The sequence below is a fragment of the Lampetra fluviatilis genome, chromosome 4 (assembly GCF_964198595.1).
Source record: "Lampetra fluviatilis chromosome 4, kcLamFluv1.1, whole genome shotgun sequence".
Lineage (NCBI taxonomy): Eukaryota > Metazoa > Chordata > Hyperoartia > Petromyzontiformes > Petromyzontidae > Lampetra > Lampetra fluviatilis.
In genome coordinates this window covers 25,714,560-25,740,401 of record NC_136278.1, presented here as the reverse complement: position 1 = coordinate 25,740,401, position 25,842 = coordinate 25,714,560, and the positions used below count along the sequence as shown (strand labels likewise).

The 25,842-nt window shown below is 41.8% G+C and overlaps 1 protein-coding gene across 1 annotated transcript in view; it reads left to right on the top strand.

Annotated features, from left to right (window-relative positions):
• Positions 1–25,842, top strand: part of LOC144931404 (neurotensin receptor type 1-like) — a 53,144-nt gene that overhangs the window by 11,788 nt on the left and 15,514 nt on the right. The window contains 2 exon segments of the mRNA XM_078855210.1: positions 22,257–22,426; positions 22,428–23,156. Coding sequence (XP_078711336.1) covers positions 22,257–22,426; positions 22,428–23,156 — 899 coding nt within the window.

Genomic DNA, 25,842 nt, shown 5'->3' with positions numbered 1-25,842 from the left:
GTTTTGTTGTAACTTTTAATCAGATTTCTCAGTACAGTGATCCATTGCAAATGTTTTGAGTTAATAAAATGCTGTTGATGATGGCATCTCTAGTAGCCAGATGATAATCAGAACGGGAATCGCCACAAGCTAAGCCTGTTAACGTGTTCTTAGTTTTTTTCGGTAAAGTCACGTAGGTAAAAAAAAACATTAAAAAGTAAAATAAAATAAAAAATAAAAAAAATAAAAAATCATGACGTTTCGGAGGCAACACAAGCTTCCGTCTTCAGGTGGTACCGTCACAGCCACGACAGCTGTATCAAGTAAATGAGAGATTGCAGTAGCTACTACCTGTTTACGTGTGTTGCATTAGCCCTAATAACACGGTGTTCTGCTTACAGCGCTCTTTGCAACTGTGAGCACCCGGCTCATCATCTAACAAGCTGAACTGAAAATAGAACTACCCTCGATTTAAAGCTTTCGTGACTGCAGGGATTCATCTTCTTGGTTCTTTCGGTAAAGTCACGTAGAAGGGAAGTAATAAAATAATAAAAATGAAACATAATAAAATAATTCTCACGACGTTTCGGCCACAACGCAAGCAGCCGTCCTCAGGTGAAGAATGAAACACCACCAAGCTTGGAGCGTATATTTTTCATATATATAAGAATTTGCATTTCCATAAATACGCTAAATTCCTCTTGATATGCAAATTATTTTGTCAAGGCGCTCTTCTTCCCCCCTCCAACCCAGCTATATTCTTTGGGTCTTTCGGTAGAGAATACGCAGTTGCACTGTGTGTGTGTGCAATATGAATTACATACACGTGTTTATTTTATTTTCATCTAAATGTTTAGGGGGGGTTTTTTGCCACCAAAAGCTGACCGTTCGCATATTCAACTCTACGCCACTGCACGGATAGCTACAACTTCGGGGGTCAACACTCCGCACTGTTTATCAAACTAACCACTGCCACTCGCCACAACTATGCAAGAGTGATAATAGGTTTTCCTCTTTTTTCTGGCAACAAAACAGGTGTTAAGATGTTAAAACACCAAACTGAAACCTTTTACACGGAATTCTGACCGCAAGTATTGTGGTTAATGCAGACATGATTCCTTGTAAAACGGTATCAGTTTAGTGTTTTAACATCTTAGCACCTGTTTTGTTGCCAGAAAAAAGGGGAAAACCCTATTATCACATGTTGGTACTGGCAAAGGAGTTCCCATGATGTAGGCAGGAGTGTTTATTATTTTAACGTTCCAGTATCGCTGGGGGAGGCGGACCGGTGTCATCTCGCCTGTCCGGTCCGTTGTATCAGCCGGCGTGGGTGGGGATTGAATGTGAGGATAGGTCAGAGTGACCAGCGGCTGTGGCTGGGATCACCGATATCACCGTTGGTATCCGTAAAGAAAGCATGCCCCACATTTCCGTTCCCAGGAACGAGAATACCTCTCACGTGTCCCTCCCATTTTTAGTGTCACACATCGCACCAAACAACGTTCGCTTCTCATGAAAGACGTTGGCTTGCCTCTGCACGGGTTCCAGAAGAGACTTGTGTTAGCCTGGTGTGTGTGTGTGCGTGTGTTTTTATTTTTTTACTTTGGGAAGGAAACGATGAGTACAAACAAGCATTTAACACCCCCAATTAATGGGAAACATTTAAATTTCAAATGTTTACGTAAAGAAAAGCAAGAACAGTTGGAAGAAGAAAAAACATACTGTACTGTGTATATGATACTGCTGCTAATCGAGTAAGATTAGTAACAGGTTAGTTGAGGCATCATCGTGACAGGAAAGAACTGCAGACAATTTGCATTGGGAAATACGGCCCTCTGTTGATACGTAAATGAACTGCAGAACATTGACAACAAAACGAATGCGGAGGACACGCAACAGGAATTCTGATTAGCTGTGCTATTAAGTGAAACGCAGACCTTTGCTGGCGTGGGGTTATGTCACAGCGTTGAGGGTAAGCAACCCGCCTCCTATTGTGTTGCAAATCTACGACCGTTTGTTTCTTTCATAGCAGAAATCAGCCAGCATACTATCCACCTTCACTGAGTGATCGAACTCTGGATGCCACAAATCCAAGGCTGAATTTCAGCCAGAGCTGCCCAGAGCAGAGTTCCGGAGAATATTTCTGCTGCACCCAGTAGCTTTGGCTACTCATCAATACATGCCACCTCCTGGTCTACCAGCGTCCGGTGAGAAAATAATCCCTGGATACAACATCTGCCGAGGACGGCTGAACTGTAGGCGCTGCCATCTGACCTCAACGGCTCGCACGCTTCCATTAGGGGGCTGGCGCCCATAGGAAAAGCGGTTCGGTTGAAGTTCCACTGCACTTCAAAACCGTTGCGTGTCACGTGGGGCTGTGGAGCAACTGCCCAGCCTGAACACCCTAAACAAACATGCTCATTAATTACGTCACCTCACTTGAATTATTTGTGTTAGATATTTTACATCTGTTTATCCAGGATAGCCTCACAGAGTGTCGATTCTTTTTTTCAGGAGGGTCCTGCTAAGTTTTTGCGAGTAAGGGCAACAATCGCTATGCGTTTCCCCAATCAAGTGATTCGCGTATATTTTTTCCTCTCTCCAAATTTAGACCACGACATGGCCTACACAGGTCACTCTCTTTTTTTTGTTAAGCGTTTTTTTTTTATTCCACTGTGAAGCAGGCAACATGTGCAGTATCTTCTTGGTTCTTTCGGTAACGTCACGTAGAAGGGAAATAATAAAATAATAAAAATAAAACATAATAAAATACAATTCTCACGACGTTTCGGCCACAACGCAAGCAGCCATCCTCAGGTGAAGAACAGGTCTGTCGGAAAGATAGCGTCTGAATTTATTATGTTTTATTGTTATCATTTTATTATTTCCCTTCTATGTGACTTTACCGAAAGAACCAAGAAGATGAATCCCTGCAGTCACGAAAGCTTTAAATCGAAACATGTGCAGTATATTTATGGTTAATTCGTCCACAGTATTAACCAGGGTGGCCGCCGGGCTTGAACCGCGAACTTCTTACAACAAACGACAAGCGCGCTACCACTGGGCCGTGCCACCGCCCCAGTGCCATGACCACTGTATTATGAAAGGCATATCACATACCAGATTGTCGATTTACATTGCAAGCTGCAAGTAAACAAAGTGAGCCATCCAATACTAGACATTACAGAAGTGCTTAGCAACCAGATAATACTAGTTAATGGTACTGTCATTGAGTGGCATCGTGGAGCACTAAAAACATCGATCGAGACTATGTGTAATTGGCATCTTCTTCTTCTTACTTCCATTGTGTGTTATGACATACGACACATGCTTGATTATTGGCACTGCAGAAAACCAATACAACAGGGGGGTCCTGCTGAGATTGTATTGTTGGGGGGGGGGGAGTTTTCATCAATACCAGTTGCCGAAAAATGTAAAGTGTATCTGTAATATGGCGTTAAACATCCAGCTGGGAAAGAAACAGGACCCTGCGGGGTGGGCTGGTAGGAACGAATAACCAAAGAATATAAACATAATGTATTATTACACTTGTTAAGCCAGGAAAGCCCCACTGAGTCAAAAGGTTTTTGTAGGGTCCTGCCAAGTGTTTGCAGTAGGGGGCGATGTTGATACACGGACGGACGGACGGACGATATAATCTATTGGTGGTCTGGTCCACTTCGTTCCTACCAGTAAAAAGGTCACAATTGAAAATCCTGAACACAATGTACCCTTTGAGACATGGCACAGAAAGTCCCCTTTCCAAAACATCTTCACAATGTTACCATTACCTGAACATCAACAGTGATGTGACCAACCAGTCATTTCCTGATATCACCGCATTTTGCCACTCAAAAGCATTGCCTGGGGGAAAACACCTTTGGAAAAGGGCAAAATTATTTATCCAAACCCATTTTTATTTTCGACCAATCTTGCGTTCAGCTTAAAACCAAAATATAAGAATGAGATACGCTATGTTTACCACATCTCCCCACATTGAGATGGTCCCATCTGTTCATATTATATAAAAGAGAGAAATTAACGTCTCTACTCTTGCACTGCCATTTTCAACGAGCACTTTCATCTTATTTTGAAATACACTTTTTTTTTATTTTATTTGCACTGATGTTGCCAGGGTGCAAACAAAAGAGCCCGAATCATGCTCTCTCGAACAAGATACGTTGCTGATGCCAGCTCCCGGTCCTTGACACAGCACGAGTATGTGATTAGTCCTTGAATGTAACTATTGCCTCAACCCCAGTCTCCGTCTAAGCCAAACAAATATGTACAATTTTAGACGTTTTAGCTGCACAGTATGCAAACGGTATAGGGCGGCTCATTGAGCAAAACATCGAAACTGCGTTAACGCTCATAGTACGGTTCCTGCAGATCCTAAGGGCATGGTATAGGGCATCCAAAATCCCCAATGAAATAGATCCGTCTTGATCGCGATATCCAAGTCATCGCCTCTTAACATCGTTGGAACCAGGATTTCAGCCACAGCGATGGTCAGAATACTGTACTGACGTCACAAACTCAGGGTGCACACCGAGCCCCCTGCATTACTTCCTCACTCCCACTGCTGTCAGAGGAGTCCTCGCTGCAGGGAGCTCTTAAAAGCCTCTCTCGCACTGGCGTATGAGAGGAAGACTTCAACTACAAATGTACAACATTTTTGCGAGAGAAGCTGATGCGTAGTTGACTGTGCACAACTGACTCTCGAAACCCCTATCGTTTTCATCAATTTCTTTAAATGCACAAATAAGCTATTAAATACATGAAAAGTGTCTCATCGTCTTCTTGATTCTTTCGGTAAAGTCACGTAGAAGGGAAATAATAAAATAATAAAAATACAATTATTCTCACGACTTTTTCGGCCACAACGCAAGCAGCCGTCCTCTTCACCTGAGGACGGCTGCTTGCGTTGTGGCCAAAAAGTCGTGAGAATTATTTAATTTTTATTATTTTATTATTTCCCTTCTACGTGACTTTACCGAAAGAACCAAGAAGATGAATCCCTGCAGTAACGAAAGCTTTAAATCGAAATTTAGCGTCTCATCGCTTTATCTAATCACTCTATCTGTCATTACTTTAGCTCATCGTTGTGTCTCATCACCTTATCTCTCTATATCTGTCTGCGGTCCTGTCGAGTCCAGATGCAATTCACGGATAGCCAAGATCACGGATAGCAAGTTCGTGAATTGCGAGAGAATACGGAATACGTTTTGTGTTGCCTGGGTGCACTCAGCTCTAAAAGCAAGAAGTGGAGGTTTGATGCGGAGTAGCTATTGCTTCACTTGTCGTCCTGCCTGCTGGCGAGTTAGTGATGCTTCTTGGTTCTTTCGGTAAAGTCACGTAGAAGGGAAATAATACAATAATAAAAATAAAACATAATAAAATAATGCTCACATTATTTTATTATTTTATTAATGCTCACATTATTTTATTAATAAAAATAAAACATCACAAAATAATTCTCACATAATTTTATTATGTTTTATTTTTATTATTTTATTACTTCCCTTCTACGTGACTTTACCGAAAGAACCAAGAAGATGAATGCCTGCAGTCACGAAAGCTTTAAATCGAGAGTTAGTGATGCTTTGAAAAGCTTGCTGATGCGCAGGCCTGAGATATCAACCTTGCAACAATGACATGTGAAACAGATTCCTCTCTTCGGTCCGCAACAAAGGCTCTGTAAATGATGTGTTTGCAATTTAACACGTGGCAGGCTTTCGCGACCAATATTATTCATAATATAGGTTTCTGGGTCAGATTGCGTTATTTATAAATGTGTCGTAACCCTCCACCACCCGACACGGCCAAACAGTAAAAAATGCGTCACGTTTTTCAAAGGACAAAATAATTAACTTCTTTAGCCCACCGGTGTGTTGAAAAGAGAATCAACAGCATTTTAAAATTTGAGTACGACGTTTCGCTGGTAATTACAAGCAGCTTCATTCAATTGAATAACAATTGAATACCAATTGAATGATTACCAATCTATGTAATTACACTACCCTCCCCCTCTTTGCCTCGAATCACTGCACCAGATTGAATTAAATGATGACGTCACCCTGCTGCTGCTCTATTTAAGACCGGGAGCAACAGGAGAGCTTCACCATTCTTGCCCGATGAAGCTGATTTTAATTATCAGCGAAACGTCGTACTCAAATTTGTAAATGCTGTTGATTCTCTCTTCAACACACCGGTGGGCTAAAGAAGTGAATTATTTTGTCATTTGAAAAACGTGACACATGTTTTACTGTTTGGCCGTGTCGGGTGGTGGAGGGTTACGACACATTTATAAATAACGCGATCTGACCCAAAAACCTATATTATGGATGTGTTTGCAATACTGAAATTGCAATGCGCAAGACATTGGCAATTGTCAAACAGAAGCCCATGTTTACGAAACGAAATGGTTTCATGTATGTACAATGCAATACAATGTCAAGTTATGCAGCCTCTACATGCAACCAGATCCCAAGACACTGGACAGAATTAGTGGCCTTATTTACCTGAGCACAGCTCTTCTACTCGTACCTTAGTAGTGTATATCTAAATTCCTTTCTGTCCATCTTTGAAAGCGAAAGCGTTTTCATCGGACGTAATATTGCTTGAATCGCATTTCACATATTTTATTAAATAATGTATGAATCGCTGCACTACATGACACTTTGACTCATTTACGAGACACCAGACCGGGTCAGTCGGCAACCAAAATAACAAGAAGATCCATTTCTTTTATTTTTCGAATTCGGTAAAAACTAAAAAAAAATCGATGTTTCAACGATGCCACAAAGCAGTCCCTTAAAGCGCCGCACGCCACTCCAGGGCCGCGATGTTTGCCAACCCCCGCGCCAGGCGTAGGAGGATGCTTGCTCGTGGTGTAGCTACTAACGGCACTGGACTTGCAATCCAGCGGCAGTCGAAAACAATGGGCACGTTTCCTCAACTCCCTCACATTTTGTCCACCCGGCGGTCTAAATTGGACAACGCAGCAGTTCGTCGATGGGCACGGTCGTGTGTGGCGAGGTAAAGTGGTGTGGGTCTTCCCACCACCGACGTGATGTCTGGCCGGCGTAGAAGCGTAGCCCAAGCGCGTTCTAGAAGGGGCCCTCGAGAGCTCCCTCTAGTGGAGACTTTTCCACCAGCAGAGGCGTGGATAGGTAATTGCAGGGCTGCACCTTAACCCTTTGCCTTACAAACAGTACCTGGTTTCCTGATTTTATAAACATGCGTGGTTTTTGGAATTTGATCACGAGGATGCTTTGGTGATTGTTGTAAAATACATTAAATAATAACAAGGTATAGTTTTACAGAGTTTTATTTCCTTTGGCAGTTATTACAGTAGCATCGATGACACCTCAATATACAAAATATATCAGCTTGTTAATTGAGTTTATTCCAAAGTCCAGGTATGGTTTTATATTATAGGCTTTTATATTTTTGTGACCTGTTTAAGGATGATTAATAGGTGATATGGTTTTTATTAAAATACAACTTCCACTCCTTCTACATAGGCCCCTACGGCAAAAGCTGCAAATATATTTTATCTATGAATTTCACATTTATTAGAAAAAATCACGCCTTGTCAATCCACTGCTGGATGAAGGCTTTCCTGTTCCTATGCCACGCTTTGTTCATGAGGAAAAGCAAAGAGGGAACAGCCACCCATTTGGCGTCATCTTGTCGAACACCATATGAGACTAGACTCTAAGAAAAGCTGTCTCTAGTGTGGACCAATCAGTTTCAAGGACAATGCATAAATGATCAGAGTATTGTTTTTTGTTTGCATTTGACTGCAAGTATTGTGGTTAATGTTAACATGATTCCTTGCAAAAGGTGTCAGTTTTCTTGCCAGAAAAAAAGGGGGAAAACCCTATTCGTATATTTTGGTACTGGCAACGGAGGCCTCATGATGTAGAAGCCGCCCACTTGCTTGTGACATGCCACTGCTGTTGGATGGTCCTCCACTCAAGAAAATTTATTTGGCCCGCCATTCCATGCCGGCCAGACATCTTGGAAGAGGTGGGAGCCCCCCACGCTTTACCCCACCACATCGACGAACAGTGGTGGTGAACACATTTATACTGCTGGGTGGGACAGAGGTGGGGGAGGCGGGTGATTTATGAAGCTTTCCCATTGCTTCGACTGACACGCCGGGATATAAACCCAAACCGGTGGCTTCAGGCTTGCCAGCGTGCTCGTCCTGACAAGGCGACAGCTCCCCCACCCCCCCCCCCCCCCATTTTTTATTTCTTTCTATTTCTATATTTGGAGAATTAAACGAGTGAGAGATATTTTGCAAGAGCCAAGGTTTTATGGTGGGATTTTAAGCCAGCACACTCGTTTTGGCAGCTGTGCTTATTGAAGATCAGCAAGGGATCTGTAATGTCCACAACGTAGGAAGGAGCTGAAGCTCTTGAGCGGACAGATTCTGCAAGTCCATTTCATGGAACATTACAGCCAGCACTCTGCAGCAGAGTTTCACATGTTGTGGTTTCTTTAGCAAAGCATGTTGTTGGCCTGCTTGATGTTGGAGCTGTTTAGAGCGTGCACCCAAAGGTCTCTGTGTTGAAGCTGTGTTCGATTGCTCTGTTTTCATTTCGTCTGTAGAGAGCATCTGGATCCATTATGCTGCAGAGATATTGAGACAAAACCTTCAGAGTGATAGGAACAATCCGTTTTATGAGAAGAGCACACACTGAGGCCAACAGGGAAAAATGCTAATTCCTCAAAACGAATGTTTGTGTTTAATAAACAAAGACAGCTTACAAACATTGATGCCACAACATATCGTATCTGATTAAGTATTATTTCATTATATGTAATTCCATAGTGTTAAGCTGAGATATTTAGCAGCCTTCATAAATGTACTGCATTTGAAATGCACTGCCCTGTTGTTATTTCTCCACGCTAGCAGCATTTACAATCACGCATACACAGTTAAATTGGTGCTGCCGTACACTTTTTAAATTAGGAAAATTCAAATGTTTACTCACTAAAAAACACCACAATATCTTTGTGAGGGAGATTAAAGGGAGCACAACGATTGCCGTTGAAAGGATATTTTAGCAGCACATAGATTGTTTTTTTTTCCCCTCACTGAGCGTTTGAGTCCGTAGCATATCATAAGGCATGCTCAGCACACCAATTTATGTTTCAAATATGACAGGAAAATCATAGCTGACACATGACTTGAATACATTGCTGTTTTTCAGAATGTGTGCGCAATGTGGAAACCAAAAGTGAAGTAATGAACTTTTGATATAATCTTGTCAATTACTGCTTCCACCTTTTGTTTAATCTGCTTTGACCTGATCGCCTTTCTTTGCATTTCACTTTGATTAAGTCGTAAAAAGCATAACACTTAACAACTGCCATTCACTTTAATCGGAAGATTACGGAGTAGAAATCCTGGTCGAGGGTTAGTTCAACTCATCATCTCTCAAAGGTTGGTTGTCCTGTGGATCAACTCGACTCTGTCAAAGCAACGTGGAATTTTCCCCCACTGGCTCAGCGTTGTAAACGGCAAGTTGAGCGCTGCCTCCAATGCTCAGTGCTCATTTGAGCTGGAAATCACTTTGCCTTTTGATGTTTTAGGTACCCGCTTTTACGTGCAGACGCTCCCAATTATACAACAAAGAACTATTTTGATTCAGTTTTTTTTTTTCAAAATAAAAAATATATAAATCTACAGACATATTGGTAAATAATATTACACATCACAAAGTGGCCGATGTAACACGATGTTGCTTTTGGAAATAAAACACACGGTGACGTTGCAGAGCGGTATCTCGTTAGCCGCTTGTTGTCGAAGATGTTTGTGGCTCTAACAACCCGCCCACCCTGGTTAATACTGCGGGTATTTTAACCAAAAATAATATTACACATCACAAAGTGGCCGATGTAACACGATGTTGCTTTTGGAAATAAAACACACGGTGACGTTGCTGAGCGGTCTCCCGTTAGCCGCTTGTTGTCGAAGATATTTGCGGTTCTAACCCCGCGGCCACCCTGGTTAATGCTGCGAGTGTGTTCACCACAAATGCACGCTGTCTGCTTCACAGTGGACACTGAAGATCCCGTGACGATATTTGACAATGCGTGCATGCATCACAGTCCGGATTGGGCACGTTTTCAAATATACCCGCAAGTTACTTAATTGAGTGAAGCCATACAATTGAGTGCAACAACGCCCCGTACTCACAGACTATGCCTGTCTGTGAAACACAGCACCTTCGTTATAGATGTGAGCTGTATTATTTGTGCAAATACAAAATGTACTACAATAGTATTCTACAACTCTGATAGTCTATTTAAGCATAATGCTGTGGAACTTCCAAAAAACAATTAGTAATCCCAACATGAAATAAGTGTGACATGGGACAATGTAGTATGATAACACTTTGTTTAGAAGTATTTTTTTCTGGACTCTGGTGCTTAGATTTACAATGAATCATTGCCTCCTGCAAAACTAATGTCCACTTTCAGGTCGGTGCTGAGTCATCTCGTGCCACACAGGGACAGCTGCCATTGGGGTGTCCCTTAGATGGTTGAGATGAGATGTGATATGAGGCACTTTGAGTTGCGGAATTAGTATTAGTATTATTACTGTGTGTATCAGATCGAACTCTCTGTAACATCACAGGAATAGTCATAAAACTGTTAAGGGCAAAGACAACTTTTTGGCTGAGTAAGCTGTAGGGCCACAACGGAGGATTACTTGAAAAGATTGGAACTGCAGCTGGAATACATTGGTTGATGATCTCAAAGGTAGTTTCCTCATTGTCAAGATCAGCCCATGGCCACCACAACAATTCTCGATGATGACATTTTTTTTTGAGGCACAAAAACGGCCGATGGTTCCAAGTTATTTGGAGATTTAATTTGCGCGGTCCTCTGTGCGGTTTGAAATGTCTGAATTGGCCTTTCGGCCGAAGGAAATTGTTGTGGTTAGATGAAACCCAGGGTGATATTGGCTCAGTGCGCTGGAAGGAGAAGCCACAATGTGCATGACGCCGGGAAAGGATTATGATTTCCACTGTACGTGGAAAACTGTACAGAGCAACATAGGGCTTGTGACAGTTTAGGGAGTCCATGGTGATAAGAACCTCATTATAGTTTGATTTAAAGCTTCCGTGACTGCAGGGATTCATATTCTTGGTTTTTTCGGTAAAGTCATGTAGAAGCGAAATAATAAAATAATAAAAATGTTAAACAAAAAAATTCTCACGACGTTTCGACTGCAACACAAGCAATCATCTTCAGGTGTGAAATCGACAGCAATAAAAAAAATGTTGCTGTGGATTTCAGACCTGATGACGATTGCTTGTGTTGCAGTCGAAACGTCGTGATAATTTTATTGTTTTATATATTTTTTATTTTATTTCCCTTCTACGTGCCTTAACCTAATTAAAAAATTTCGTTCCTATCGACGGGCCTATTATAGCATTGTTGATAATTGTACTTCTTACTTGGTTTATTTTTTTTTTGGCTGAAAATCATGGGAGCTAGCAAAGTGATACATATCAAAATAATCTCACACATTGATCTCTTTAAAGATAGAATTTTAAAGCTCGAAAGTAACATTCATACAACCTGCAAGATGCGCCTCACAGAATTCAATTCGATTGTGAAATTTAAACTGAAATGTGCACAATCACTCCGTGCACGAGGAGTGTGGAGATGTAATAAAAGATGTTCTGTGTTCATATTTTGTTTGTTGCGGTTGCTCCCGACTTAAGAGCCGCAAGGCTCACAGGGCTATACCTAATAAATTAACTTGAAATGAACTTGAACTAATATCTTGCACTTCTCTCAGCCTCCTCGTTTCCATTGCATACTTTACAAAAAAAGTTATCTTCACTGTCCACGGGCATAATCTTTGCAGCCATCGAATGTCACTTTCTTATACAATGAGCGAGTGATGTGCAGATTTTTGTTTAATATATATAAATAAATATTCTTGGTTCTTTCGGTAAAGTCACGTAGAAGGGAATTTTTTTTTTATATTTATATTATTTTATTATTTACCGAAAGAACCAAGAATATAAATCCCTACAGTCACGAAAGCTTTACATCATATATAAATAAAGTCATGGATATGTCTAAAACCAAGGAAAGGGTTCGTTCCCAAACAAAACAAATTTCATTATTGCAATAAGCAAACAGGACACCACAGAAAAACATATCAGGAACAGGAAAAACAGTGTTTTCAAGCTGTTGGCACAATCTGCCATTTAGAGTTCCATTTATAGAATATTGTCGTTGAGTTGTGTTGTCGCCAAAGTTAACCAAACTGCTGTTGTCACCAAGTTTGAACAAACAGCATTGTCCTGATTTAATAATGAGATGCGTCTTGGCCATGAATCATATAGTATGACAAGACGAAATAATGGACAGCGTTAATCTACAGTTTCATTCTCTGTCATGTGTCATGCCTCAATCATTCTCCCGAGGAGAGGACATTTGTGAAGAGCAAATGATCAACCTCCTTTTTTCCGCCTTCGTGCTTCCATTGCTTGCGATCACGTCTTGAATCTTGAATCGTGTTTGTCATTAGTGACCTCTGATTTATCTTCTCCTTCTACGGAGATTCATTTCTATACATTCATTAATCCCCCCCCCCACCACTTCGCGCAAGAAGAGTGCACAAGTGTTGTCATCACATCTACGCCTCGATTTAAGAAACGAAACAGGAGGACTTCTCCACAAATCTGGCTGTCGCCTGATGAAGCTAGTTGTAATTACCGGCGAAACGTCGTACTCAGACTGTAAATGGTGTGACTTGGCTCTCCAACACACCGGTGTCCTGTACTATTAACGAATTGGCACGTTCTGTTTACGTGACAAACATTACTAGTTCACTGTTTAACGACACATTTATATATTTACACGATCTAAAACAAACAAAAAAAACTCTTATGGAAGAGTTTTTTGCATTCATTATTCGTCCAAGTTTCTCCGTCTGTTTGTATTTTTCTCCATTATCTAGATATTTACGGCAAAAAAAATGCTCATGGCCCAGGATTAAGACCGACTTTCAGATGAAGAAGAGGAAGTTCTGGATGTCACGCTTGAAGATGCCAACTCTGCCCTTCGCAGTAAAATAAAGGGGAACGCTCCTGGACCAGGTGGTATTACTGTTGACGCCGTCAATAAAGCAGAACCAGTTGCTGGAACAGATTTATTGGACTTGTTGACAAAATATTTACAGAGAAAATATATTTATCGCAATCATAGAATGATGCATAAATCAGTGTTCATATTGTTCAAAGGGTGGTAAACTGACTTGAGGGACTACATCCCCATTAGTTAATTGGGAACAGATAAATAAGAGGCCAACCAACCACGGCAGGGAGCAGAGTTTAGGAAAGGTTTCTCTACCATCGATTCTTAATCAGATTCTTGAAATTACTAATTAAGTTAAATTACTGTTGCGCTTAGCTTTTGCAGACAATGTATTCGATTCGATAGAAATGGATGCAGTCATCCAAACTCTCACAAACTGAGGCCTAAATAAAACATATTTAGAAGTGATCGAATATATATTTTAAGAGAGAAACAGCCACACTAAGATTACATGAAGAAAGTACGAAAGCAGGTTGATTGGTTTTGTAAAGCTGAGCTTGATAATGATAATGAACGGACAAATGTGCTATAAGAAGAAGGTTATTCATAAACGTGGACTTCCTATGACATACGGTTGAGAAACACGGTCATTGTTGCTCAATATAGGACAACAACTGGAAAATGTGCAAACAATCATGGAGAGAGATGCACGTTTGCAATTACATTGAGATACGGAAAGACGCGACCCACGGATTAGAGAATGTACACATGTTATTGACATCATCCAAACTGTTTCGAAAGTGAGCGGGCTTGGACAGGACACTTCAACAGACAAGGGATGATGGACAATGGCCAAGGACAAGCACAGATTAGCAACCAAGGAATGGAATGCGTCCGAGAGTTAAGTGTCGAACGAGGCGATTCAATCAGTTTGTGTGCATTGTTGCATTTCAAGATATTGAGAAGTGATGGCAGATTGGGGAAGCCTTCATCCAGCAGTAGATTAACCGTGGATGATGATGATGTACAGCGATACCTTATTATATTTACCAAGTGCAAATTGGATGCATTCATTACGGACATTGTTTTATTTATGTACAACAGAGTGTTTTGTTTGCAAAACTTCGTTTAGTAAACAAACCTTCCAGTCCATTATCAAATTTTATCGTGTAAAATGTTGTTCAATTTACTCTTTCAAATATCGTGATGGTAAAATAACAGCTAAATGCTTGGATGCTAGCAATTGACCAATGCAATTCCACATCATTTATATATTTTGTGACCATCCAAAGTATTCAGAGAGGAGGATTTCTGTGATGGTAATGCATTAAACAACTTATGAATACCTATTTTCACAAGCTGTACATTTTTAATTCAAATATGGTAACCCAGTCAGTGGCATAACCCTGGTAATTGTGTCGTTGTCTAAGCACATTTATTTATCCTTCGCTTCATCACACAGATTACTGTTAATTATTATGACAGAGCGTGCACTGAGTGCGAAGCCAAGCCACTCATTACAAATCAATACATCGTCGTGGTTCAACTTGAGATTTCTGAATCGAAAACTTTCTGAATCAAAAACAAAAGTCCACGTGAGATTTTGCTAAAGAAAATTGTGCGCGTCGTTTTCACATGCACGATGGTAACAGCCACCCACGTTTTAAGATGCAGCTGATGGAACTAATTGCGAGGGTAATGTGCTCATGCAATTAGCATACGCTACATTAGGAGGTCCAAAAATCTCATTATATGTTTTGCTTTATCTTCTTGGTTCTTTCGGTAAAGTCACGTAGAAGGGAAATAATAAAATAATTAAAATAATAACAAATATTTAGTAAAGTCACGTAGAAGGGAAATAATAAAATAGTAAAAAAATACAAACTAATATATGAATATTTATTTTTAATAATAAAAAAATACAAATATTTTTTTAGAATTCATTATTTTTTATTATTTTATTTTCCTTCTACGTGACTTTACCGAAAGATTTTTTTTTCGATTTAAAGCTTTCGTGACTGCAGGGATTCATCTTCTTGGTTCTTTCGGTAAAGTCACGAAAGAACCAAGAAGATGCATTCCTGCAGTCACGAAAGCTTTAAATCGGAAAAAAAAATGTCTTTACTTTAAACAAAAAATTATCACATGCACTGTATATAGTGCGTGTGTAACCAGAGCTGGTGGAATTGTATTTGGCACTTGCAACGAGTGGTTTGATGAATAATATGTTTTTACTCTTTGTGATAAACGCGTGCTTTTGTGGGTAAACCACACGAAGTATCTAAGAGCATTTTGTAAAACAAAAAAGGGAGGATTTCACCAATAATGATGAGTTTCAAATTATAGTCAAAAATATGTCAAAAGTGTTTGCCGTGAATTAAAGTAAAACGCATACAGCACCACAATGACTACGAAAATATATTTTTTTGCGTGAAACTCCGTGCACTTTTTCTCCGAAGTGAACGTGAATTCCATTTTGAAATAACTAAGAACAACTCTAAGCTCAGATTGGGCAATTTTCTATAGCGGTTTTTTTTTCGTTCTATTTTTGCACCTTGAAAACATGACATTGCAACGGGAAAAAAACCGCAGTCTCGCCCACGACTTGTGTTTTCTCCCCATGCTGTGTCCCTTATAACACCGGGCCAAACCTTTTTGGCACCAGGGACCGGTTTCGTAGAAAAAAAACATTTTCACCGACCGGGGGGGTGGGGGGGAGGGGTTCATCATTAGGTCTTTCCTCCTTTTCAAAGAAGCTCTCCAGCGACGTTTGTTTTTTTTACTCATTTTGGCTACTCGGGGTTAGAGCTTGTGGGTTTACCAAAACTGTGGCTGAGACAAGCGCGCAGTGATGGAAGTGGTAAATAAAATAATGGGGGCGGGCCACGTGCCGACTCACCGCTCTCACTTCCGCTGCTGTGTGGCCCGGTTCCTAACAGGCCACGGGGCCGTTATCGGTCCGCGGCCCGGGGGTTGGGGACCCCTGCCTTATAAGATTTAGAAATCAGACATATTTGCGTACAGGTTTAGTTCAAAAGGTAAATTATTATTAAAATATGTGAAAATTGAATGCCTTACAAAAATGGAACAGAAGTATTCAACGCAGCAACCGTGGCACGCTTTAGCAAGAGTGGTTTTGAATACTCATACTCTTAGGTTTTTTCGGTAAAGTCACGTAGGTAAAAATAAAAAATAAAAATAAATAATACAAATAATAGAAAAAAATATGGAAATAAAATAATAAATCACGACGTTTCGGAGGCAACACAAGCTTCCGTCTTCAGGTGGAACAGTCACAGCACAATTGCCGTAACAAGTAATGAGAGAAGTCCCAAGAGACCCGACCTTGTATATATATACTGGTTAAGGGGGGTAGGAGCCAGGGTGGGCTGCGGGAGAGGAGTTGTTGTGAGATAAATTTCGATTTAAAGCTTTAGTGACTGCAGGGATTGATCTTCTTGGTTCTTTCGGTAAAGTCACGTAGAATGGGAATAATAAAATAATAAAAATTTAACATAATAATTATTATGATAATTATTTTATTATGTTTTATATTTTTATTATTTTATTATTTCCATTCTACGTGACTTTACCGAAAGAACCAAGAAGATGTTGTGAGATAGTTAGTACGGCTGCTGCTTGTTGGGACTGAGCCTTTGTCATGTAAATGGCAGAAGCAGATAAGCAAGTCAGGACCAAGCAGCACCTTGCTATGCTGCTGGGTGGGTAAAACTCAAGGCAGGCAACCAGCGTGTGAAAAAAGAAGCTAAACATGATAAAAACAAGACTGGCTGTCTATCTGTAAACTGTACGGTAACTAAAGAATAGTACCTGCCAAATAAGATGGTCCAAATATGTGTAGTTACATCTTTTTTGCATGGTTAATAACATATTTTCCAATGATTACTCAGTTTGTACCCATCATCGCGGTCGAAGTTATGTCTGTGTTTGTATATCTGGATGGCTTCGTGTACAAACCTTTGATGGTAGCCAGAAGGTTTGCAGATGCACCTTGGTCTCGGAAAAGACAATCTCATGAGAATCTCATTTTGCGATGGTATGTTGGAAATTGAAGTTTGAATACAAACAAGGGAAATGCATGTCGCTGGCGAGGACAGTGCAAGATGCATTAAGGGAGACAAAGTATGATTATGGATTTGGAAAGTGCACTTTTTCCTCTCCTTGGAAATGAAAGTGTTGAAGATAAATCGCTTGACAAATTGCATCGTTTTTCTGCAACGAAATCAAGTGCCATGCCCCCGAGAAAAACCTCACATCGAAAATAAAAATACGCATCGCCCTTGCATTTTGCCAATGTTTGTCTATCAAATGCAGTCCATAAACTACTCTTTGTTTGCACACCAAATAATATTTAATGACATCAAGCACGGTGTAATTTGTTGCTATTTGAAGATAATATCGCAAGATTGCATTCTGGCTTAACTGGCTTTTTAAATCAATGGACCAAGAATATTTCCAATTTTAAGTCCTTTCTGATTATTCTTCCGTTTGCGATTGTAACAATGAATGGCTATTTGGTAGCATGTGATAACGTCCGTTACCAAACAGCCACTCACTGTTATTGCCTTGCCCAAATCTAAAAGTTTACATTTTCCAGAATGATGTTGATATATACATTACACCAGAAATTCAGATATGTCACGTGACTTAGCAATCACATGACCAAACCTATTTAGCTCAACAACGACAACGAATTCTGCTTTTATGAGTAAAGACAAAACACGCACCGAGGAAAAAACACAACTTTATTGCTGGAGGAACAGCACGAGCCATGCAAATTATGTTTTAGTTCATGAATGAAAGTAAATTCTTACACTCAGTAGTAGTATGCTAATCGCATGCTACTAAATGCTAATTTGACTCGGGGAGCAGACACGACTATAAAACAAGAGCCGATGCCAGAGAGAGTGCGCAGGTTTTCACGGTTGTCCTGTATGGCCTCCCTATCTATTGTTTTCGGGTGGTGTTGTTTCGAATAGAGTCCGACGTTTCGCTCCACGTGCTGAAATATGGACGGAGCTGCTCAATTCGGCCGCCGCAGCTGCTCAGCGACTGAAGAAGAAGAAGCAAAGCGTTGGAATGCACGCCGAGCGCGCGGTACAACCGTAAAGCACGTCGGAGAGCTAATGCGGGAGGCAGTAAAAATAAGTAGACTTCAAAAAATTGCTTCGTGAATCAAATACACATCCCAAATAACTTTCAATACAAGATCCGACCATGTCCGTCCAATGCTCGCCGAGCTGTATTGGCTTCTGGTTGCCAAACGCATATATTTTAAGGTCGCACTCATTACAGACAAAGTGCTTGCCACAAATGAACCAAAAAACCATTACGTGAACCCCGCTAATTCGAGCAGCGGTTTTGGTTAGCCATCGCCTGCTTTCAGGTGCATTTCTGCGGCCGTCTGGAACGCTCTTCCTTCTGATATTAGAAGCCACTGGAGCTATGCGCTTTTTAATCTAGATTAAAACATTTTTTTATTTCGAACTGCTTTTTGCGTTTAGTTTGCTGTCCATCCCCCGCACCTCCGATTTGCATGGTTTGCTACATACGGTGCGAAATAAGTTCAACATATCTCCTTTGCCAGTACAAAAAACTACGACGTTTCAATCACAACACAAGCGGTCGCTTGTGTTGCGATCGAAAGGTCGTAGTTTTTGGTTGTTTTCTTTGAACCTATCTACGTGACTTTCCCGAAAGACCCAAAGAATATACATATCTATGTGTTATGTGATTTAGTCTGCTTACTTTATTAATCCTTAAGCATGAGGCATTCCTGTTAATTTGAAAATTATAATTATATGCTTTGCAATTGGAGGTTATGCTTGGCCATTGTATATTGACAGCGAGTAGATATTTTCTGATTTTAGAAAACGGCTATCATGCTGGCGAATGGCATCATTGTTTTAAATATGCATTCCTATGTATTACTAGATACCAATTCATTTTCATGGATTTTACAGGAAAAACAAAACTGAAAAACACTGCAATGGTTTCATCTGGTAATGCATTTACACGCCTGCTATTTATTAAAAATGTGAAGAGATTGCTAAGATATTGGCCTCCAACTGGGTTTTTGTATGTTTAGCTTGCAAGTGAAAGCGACGGTCTTCTTGAATATTCACAACAACACAGTGTCTAACGCCTGCTGACACTGTAAAGGCCATTATCAAACATCATCACCATCTCATTGAACCTCTTATGGACCAGCCAAGATCAATATGTAATTAAATACTGCTATTTTTTCTTATTCACCGGGAATTTCCTTTTGCGGAGAGCATCAACATAACCTTGATTCCAGCTTCCTAAATTTATTTGATCATGGTTAATGATTTAAATTAATTAATAATTTTAATGGTTCATCTAATTATTTGGTTCAAAATTATACAATTAAATATGATACCAAGAGCAGATCTGAGAATATTAGAAACATTGAATTTTATACGTTGTCCTAAAGAACATATTGGCTAAATCAGTGCATATTACCTGACGTGACGAATGGATTAGATACGTGGACACTCACAAATATGGAACAAAAGTTTAAATATATTCTTGGTTATTTCGGTAAAGTCACGTAGATAGAAAAAAAAGATATAAAAAATTTTTATTTTAACAAATAAAATAATAAAAATACGTTTAAAATAATAAAAGGCAAAAATATTTATTTATTTTAAAACAAATTTTGTTCTTTTTATTTTTGTTTTCTATCTACGTGACTTTACCGAAAGAACCAAGAATATGCATTCCTGCAGTCACAAAAGTTTTAAATGAAAAGTTGAAAAGTACACAACGAAGCATGGAGAGACACGTGTTGATAATTACACTGAGCTTAAAGAACATATGCAAATCATAGACATCATGTCGATTAAATCTTGACTTAAATTTTTACTTAAAGTTTTCATGATTGCAGGAATTCATATTCTTTGGGTCTTTCTTTTTCACGGTCTTTCTTTTTCACCTGAAGACGATTGCTCATGTTGCGATCGAAACGTCGTGATTTAGATTTTATTATTTTTTCTATCTACGTGGCTTTACCGAAAGACCCAAAGAATATCATGTCGACTGCTAATAAAAGCAGACTTTGGACAACTCGCTGGAAGGCATGATGCCCTAAGGACAGGCATGCTGATGAAATGACAGCCCAAGGAGGAAACACACCTGAGATGATGCTCCACCGGGGAGATGAAGTGATGGTTTCAGTCAAGGCCGTAGCCCTGGAGTCAACATTGGGGGGGGACCAAATCTTCCAGGGGGTCTGGGGGGGTCCCAACCCAGAAAAAAAATCTCAATTTGAAAACGAATTTCCTGCCTAAAATATTAAAAAATGTACTAACACATGGGATGGATTTTTATTTATTTTTGAAAATGTTTAATAGTGTATTGTATTACATTGCTCTGTTTTAACTTTGAACCATTACTTGTTTCATTGTATGTAATGACAGAGATTAGGGATTAATCAAGTACAATCATAACCACAATCATATAAACATAACTCTATGCATTGATTTATATGAAGACAAGTCCAAATATTGTGGCCAAGGTTGAGCAAATTTTTTTTTTAATTTACATAGCATAGCAATTATATTTTTCATAGCAATATATTGGGGGGGGGGAGAAATTTTGAGCATATTTGAATATTGGGGGGATGTCCCCCCTCTCAAAATATGTTATAATTACGGCCTTGGGTTCAGTTAATGTGCGAGAGCAAGAGAGATCATGGCATCGTGCCATTATGTAGGATGGCAACAACGTAGGCAGGCCTTCATCCACAAGAGGATAGAACATAGCTTATCATTTATTATGTTGTCTTTTCTTTGTTTTTATGTGCCACGAAATGTAAGCACTCTTCCCATGCAGATTCAATTAGCCTACGTGTCCGAGATGAAAGCACTACCCTTCCCCTCATTTCCAATTCCACAAACGCAATCTTTCTTAACTGTTTCTTCCTAGGTGGCTTATCTGTGCAGCTCATTGTTAAGATAACGCAATTATACTCTAAGAATTCGAGTGAAACTAAAGAAGTGGTAATTTCAAATTACTATCTGGTGTCTTGTTCATGTATATGCGATATATTACTACGACGGCAACTGAATCAACGTCGAAATGCTATTTTCACATATAGGCTCTTTTTTATCATAACCCCATATTGGAATATATTTGATAATGGCAATTCCATGAAAAAAACGTACGTATGAATAGATGTGTGTTGATATATATGACTTTTCCTTACTACGTTTTTAAACGCATGACTGGATTTTTTTTTTAAATATGCAAAAAAAAATAAGATAACAGAGTGAATATATTCGTCGAAAAAAATTATTCTGCAGAATTTCTGAGGAGCAGGCATGAAAAGCGAAGTCTGCTTTAAACACGAAAGAGAACTCATTTTCATGCAAAAATATGAACCATGTGCCTTACAACTACGCATACACACCTGCATAAAAACGGCACCTTTTAGCTCTGCCTATAAGTACATTTAATGCAGTGGCATTAAAACATATCGCTTTTCGCCAGTGTTAGCATCTTTGAAATAATGTCTCCCCCACCTTCCCCCCTCCTCTCTCTTTATCTTTAATAATTCACTCGCCTACCAAACCACTCCGTTGCGAGCTCATTCTCGGCGACCGCTTCGAGTGGCGTCTCAGCAAAAGTTGCGAGCGAGCGAGCGAGCGATTTTCGCGGGTGTCGCGTGCTACAGCTGCTGCTACCGCTTTACACCATCTCGTCCGCATTCATGACAAAATGCAGCGCTTTGGCTCAGCCTGAGAGCGGATTGGACGCACGGCGGGCTGCTGCAACACGCGAACCCGCTTCGAGCCCTCCGCTGGCTTGCCTTGCCTTGCTTTGCCTTGTCGCACCCCTCCCCTCCCGTGCAGTTTCAGTTTAAATTATCAGCGACCGCAGCCCGGCGGTCTTAGATGTCCAAGTCTCTCTTTCTGTGTTGATGGGCGACGTTTTGTGGGTCACGCAATTCCGATTTTTTTTTTGAGTGAAAGAAATAAGTCATTACCGCACTTTTAGATTATTATTATTATTATTTTAGCTGACGATCTTGTTGAGTCGCGTTGCGTTCGAGAAAAAAACATTTTTGAATCGGGGAGGAAAATAAAAACGTTGCTAGAAAATCCCCGTCGCTTTTGGAGTGAAGCCTGAAATGCGATTGCGTTGTTAAAAAGTGCAACCGGCAACAGCCCATCAGCGACACGGCCGCAGAGAAAACGAAAAAGGGGCCACTCCACCACCCCGCTGCTACATTGCGGGGCACAACTATACGCGGGCACAGCTTGCGTTGTGTTCTATTTGTTTAACGATTACTATCACAATCAGCGTCGAGGAGAGAGGCGTGTAAGTCAGCGATTATGAACTATTCAGTGCACGCAGCAGCAGCAGGGCTGCGTCCGACCCCGACAGTAGCCGCGCACAGCAGCAGCAGCGGCGGCATCGACGGCATCGGCGTCAACGACAGCGCGCACGACAACTCGAGCGGCCAACAGAGCCTCGAGATCAGCACGAGCCTGGGCTCCAAGGCGTTCATCACGGCGCTCTACGTGGCCCTGTTCGTCGTGGGCACGGTGGGCAACGCGGTCACCCTCTACGTGGTGCTGCGCAAGCGGAGCGCGCGGCACCTGCAGCACGGCACGGCGCACTACCACCTCGTCAGCATGGCAGCGTCCGACCTGCTCACGCTCATGCTCGCTTTGCCCGTGGAGCTCTACAACTTCATCTGGGTGCACGAGCAGTGGGCATTCGGCGACCTGGGCTGCCGCGGCTACCACTACCTGCGCGACAGCTGCACCTACGCTACGGTGCTCAACATCACGAGCCTGAGCGTGGAGCGCTACCTGGCCGTGTGCCACCCGCTGCGCGCGATGACCGTGGCGTCACCAAGGAGGACGCGTCGGCTCGTGGCCGCGGTGTGGGTCACCTCGTTCCTGCTGGCGCTGCCCATGGCGCTGGTGATGGGTCAGCAGGTGTTCGTGGAGAGGAGGAGGCACGGGTTTGTCGACGAGCACGTGGCTGTCATCCACGTGTGCACCAACGTCATCTCCATCGACACCCTTAAGGTGGTCATACAGGTGAGGTGGAGCACGCCTTGCGTCGGTTTGGGCTTGAGACGTTGAGGGGCGCGAAAAGAACGCGAAAGGAACTTGACGGCGAAGTGATGAGCGCGACGGAGCTGGGGAGAGGGGGAAACGCGCGGTGGTTTATCAAGGAAATGCGCGACTCGGAGGACAAGACGCGATTTTGATTTCATTGAGTTCACCTTTATTTTGTTTGACCAGGCGAGAACTCTAGGGAGCAGGATAGTCTCATTTGCAAGTTACTTGGGACACTGGTCTGCCAGTAGAGGGAGGAGAGGGGTGGGAGAGTGATAATTAATTGTTGCTCTGAATAGTCCCAAATAAGTAATTGGCGGTGGAATTTTCGAACTTAACAAAATTAGGGCCCTGACGCCGGCACAGAAGCAATGGTATTGAGTTCTCGTGTTAATGACGTCGGGGATGTTTAACGTCCACTGTAAAGCAGACGGCGCGAAAATGTATTACTATTTTTGTAAGTTATTACATCCGCAGTAATGATCGGGGCGTCCGATGCATTCGAACCGTGAACATCTGGAATAAGGGGCGAACGCGTAAATCGCTCGCCCACATCGTCGTCCAATAACAGCAGCCTTGGTTAATCCACTGCTGGATGACGAAAGCCCCAATCTGCGACGCAACAACAACAATAATAAATTCCACCATGCAGCTGCACACGAGCTGATCTTCACTGCATCAGCCATCCCCGTGGCTGCCACTCCGGTCATTATCCCGTGACCACGAGTCGTTATTTCTTCCGATTGTGCCCTGCCCAAGTCCACTTTATTTTCTTCGCAATTTATATGACGCCATTGGCCCGCGCGTATTCTCGCAAATCATCTGATCGCCTGTCTGTCTGTCTCCAAGCGGTGCATCTCTCAAATGCTTCTTTGCGCACTTTTCAGTTTTGATTTAAAGACACGCACGTGCATAATGTTGATGTACATAGAGCGTCTAAATGCAACCGTATCTCAGGGCCAGACACAAAATAGTGGGGCGTGCACATCACGGGGACAAATAGACATACAGTACTTTATTTGTTTGTTTCGGGAAGAGACAGACATAGGCACGGGATAAGAGGAGAGCATTGGCTTGGACTTAAACGTGCGCAAGGGAGTCGAGAGCACGGATGGATCTGGGATCGGGAAGGGGATTTTAACCCATACCCGGAGGGAAGCGGGCAGGGGGTGTTCGTGAGATGAGAGGGGAGAGAGCGTGGGCATAGAGTAGAGTGAAATTGGAGGCGAGATAGGAGGGTGCTTGGTGGGGGAGTGGAGTGATGTGAGAGGGGAGAGACGGGAGAAAGCAAAGGGAGGGGATCGGGGGGTTGTTAGAGTGAGATGAGATGGGAGAGAGATAGGAAAACGCGTGTTGGTGAGCAGAGTGCGATTAGAGTGGAGATGGAGGCGGTTGCGATCGCGTGCAGGATCTTTAAGACGGTGAGTGCGATGTTCAAAATAGCCAGGGAGTTGGATTGGGAGCTGGTGGAGATTTTGAGGTACAGTATTCGGGTGATGTGGTCTCGTTTACGCGATGCGGGTGTGAAGTCTGGCAACGGTATTTTAATGGATTTGGGAATTTGGAGAGAATGTATAAACCAAGGTACATTTGGTGAAACAAACCATAACCTGGTTTTCACCTGATTTTAAATAAAGGGTGTTCAAGGAACTGTAGACCTACCCATTATTTGTACTACCTTTATTTTTTCAACCTTTAGCTTTGGTAACGTTGCACTTTGCGTGCACGAGTCTGTGTGCGTTTGTGAATCTATGCGTGTCATTACATTGTGGGGAGCTGTAGTATAGTAGCTAACGGACAGCGCTACGAACTGGGTTTCAACTCCCTGTCACAACGAACAACTGTGGCAAATGTCTCAACCGATCCTGTGCCGAAGGTCGACTCAGCCTAAAATGAGTAACTGGTGCGGTGTGTAAATATTAGGACTGGGGAGACAAAGGCCACTCACCGCCTAGTGTGCCGTGCTGGCCTTCATATGTGCTCTCTTAACAGCACTTGCCCCAACAGCGTGGTAAAGGATATACGGGAGATCCTTTGTATTTATATTCTGTAAGCTACATCACCTACGCATGAGTTGCGTGTAATAATAATACCCCTGAATGCAGCACGATATTAAACGAGATTACAATCGGGGGAAACTTTTACGAATGAAGACCGCCCTATCTTTCCTCCAGTGTGTCACTCAGTGTCTACGATGTACACATATTATCGATGTATGTATGTTGAACTTCATTCGCACCGTACGTAGCCAACCGTGCTCATCTAACTCGGCATGAACGATTGCGTCTTTGTTCATGTTGGCCGTCACTGAATGACATTTCAGCGGATTGGCGGTCGCAAAATGACCCTGGTGAACCCGTGGTGGGGTCAGCTGCGTGGAGGCGAGGGTGACAGCAGTGTCTGACCACCACCACCCACCCCACCTCTTTGCAAACTGACGTGTGTTCTATGCAGAGGTGGGACAAAGTCATTGTTATGCAAGTCCAAGTCGAGTCGCAAGTCATCAAATTCATGACTCGAGTCTGACTCGAGTCCAAGTCACATGACTCGAGTCCACATCTCATAGGTGGGACAAAGTCATTGTTATGCAAGTCCAAGTCGAGTCGCAAGTCATCAAATTCATGACTCGAGTCTGACTCGAGTCCAAGTCACATGACTCGAGTCC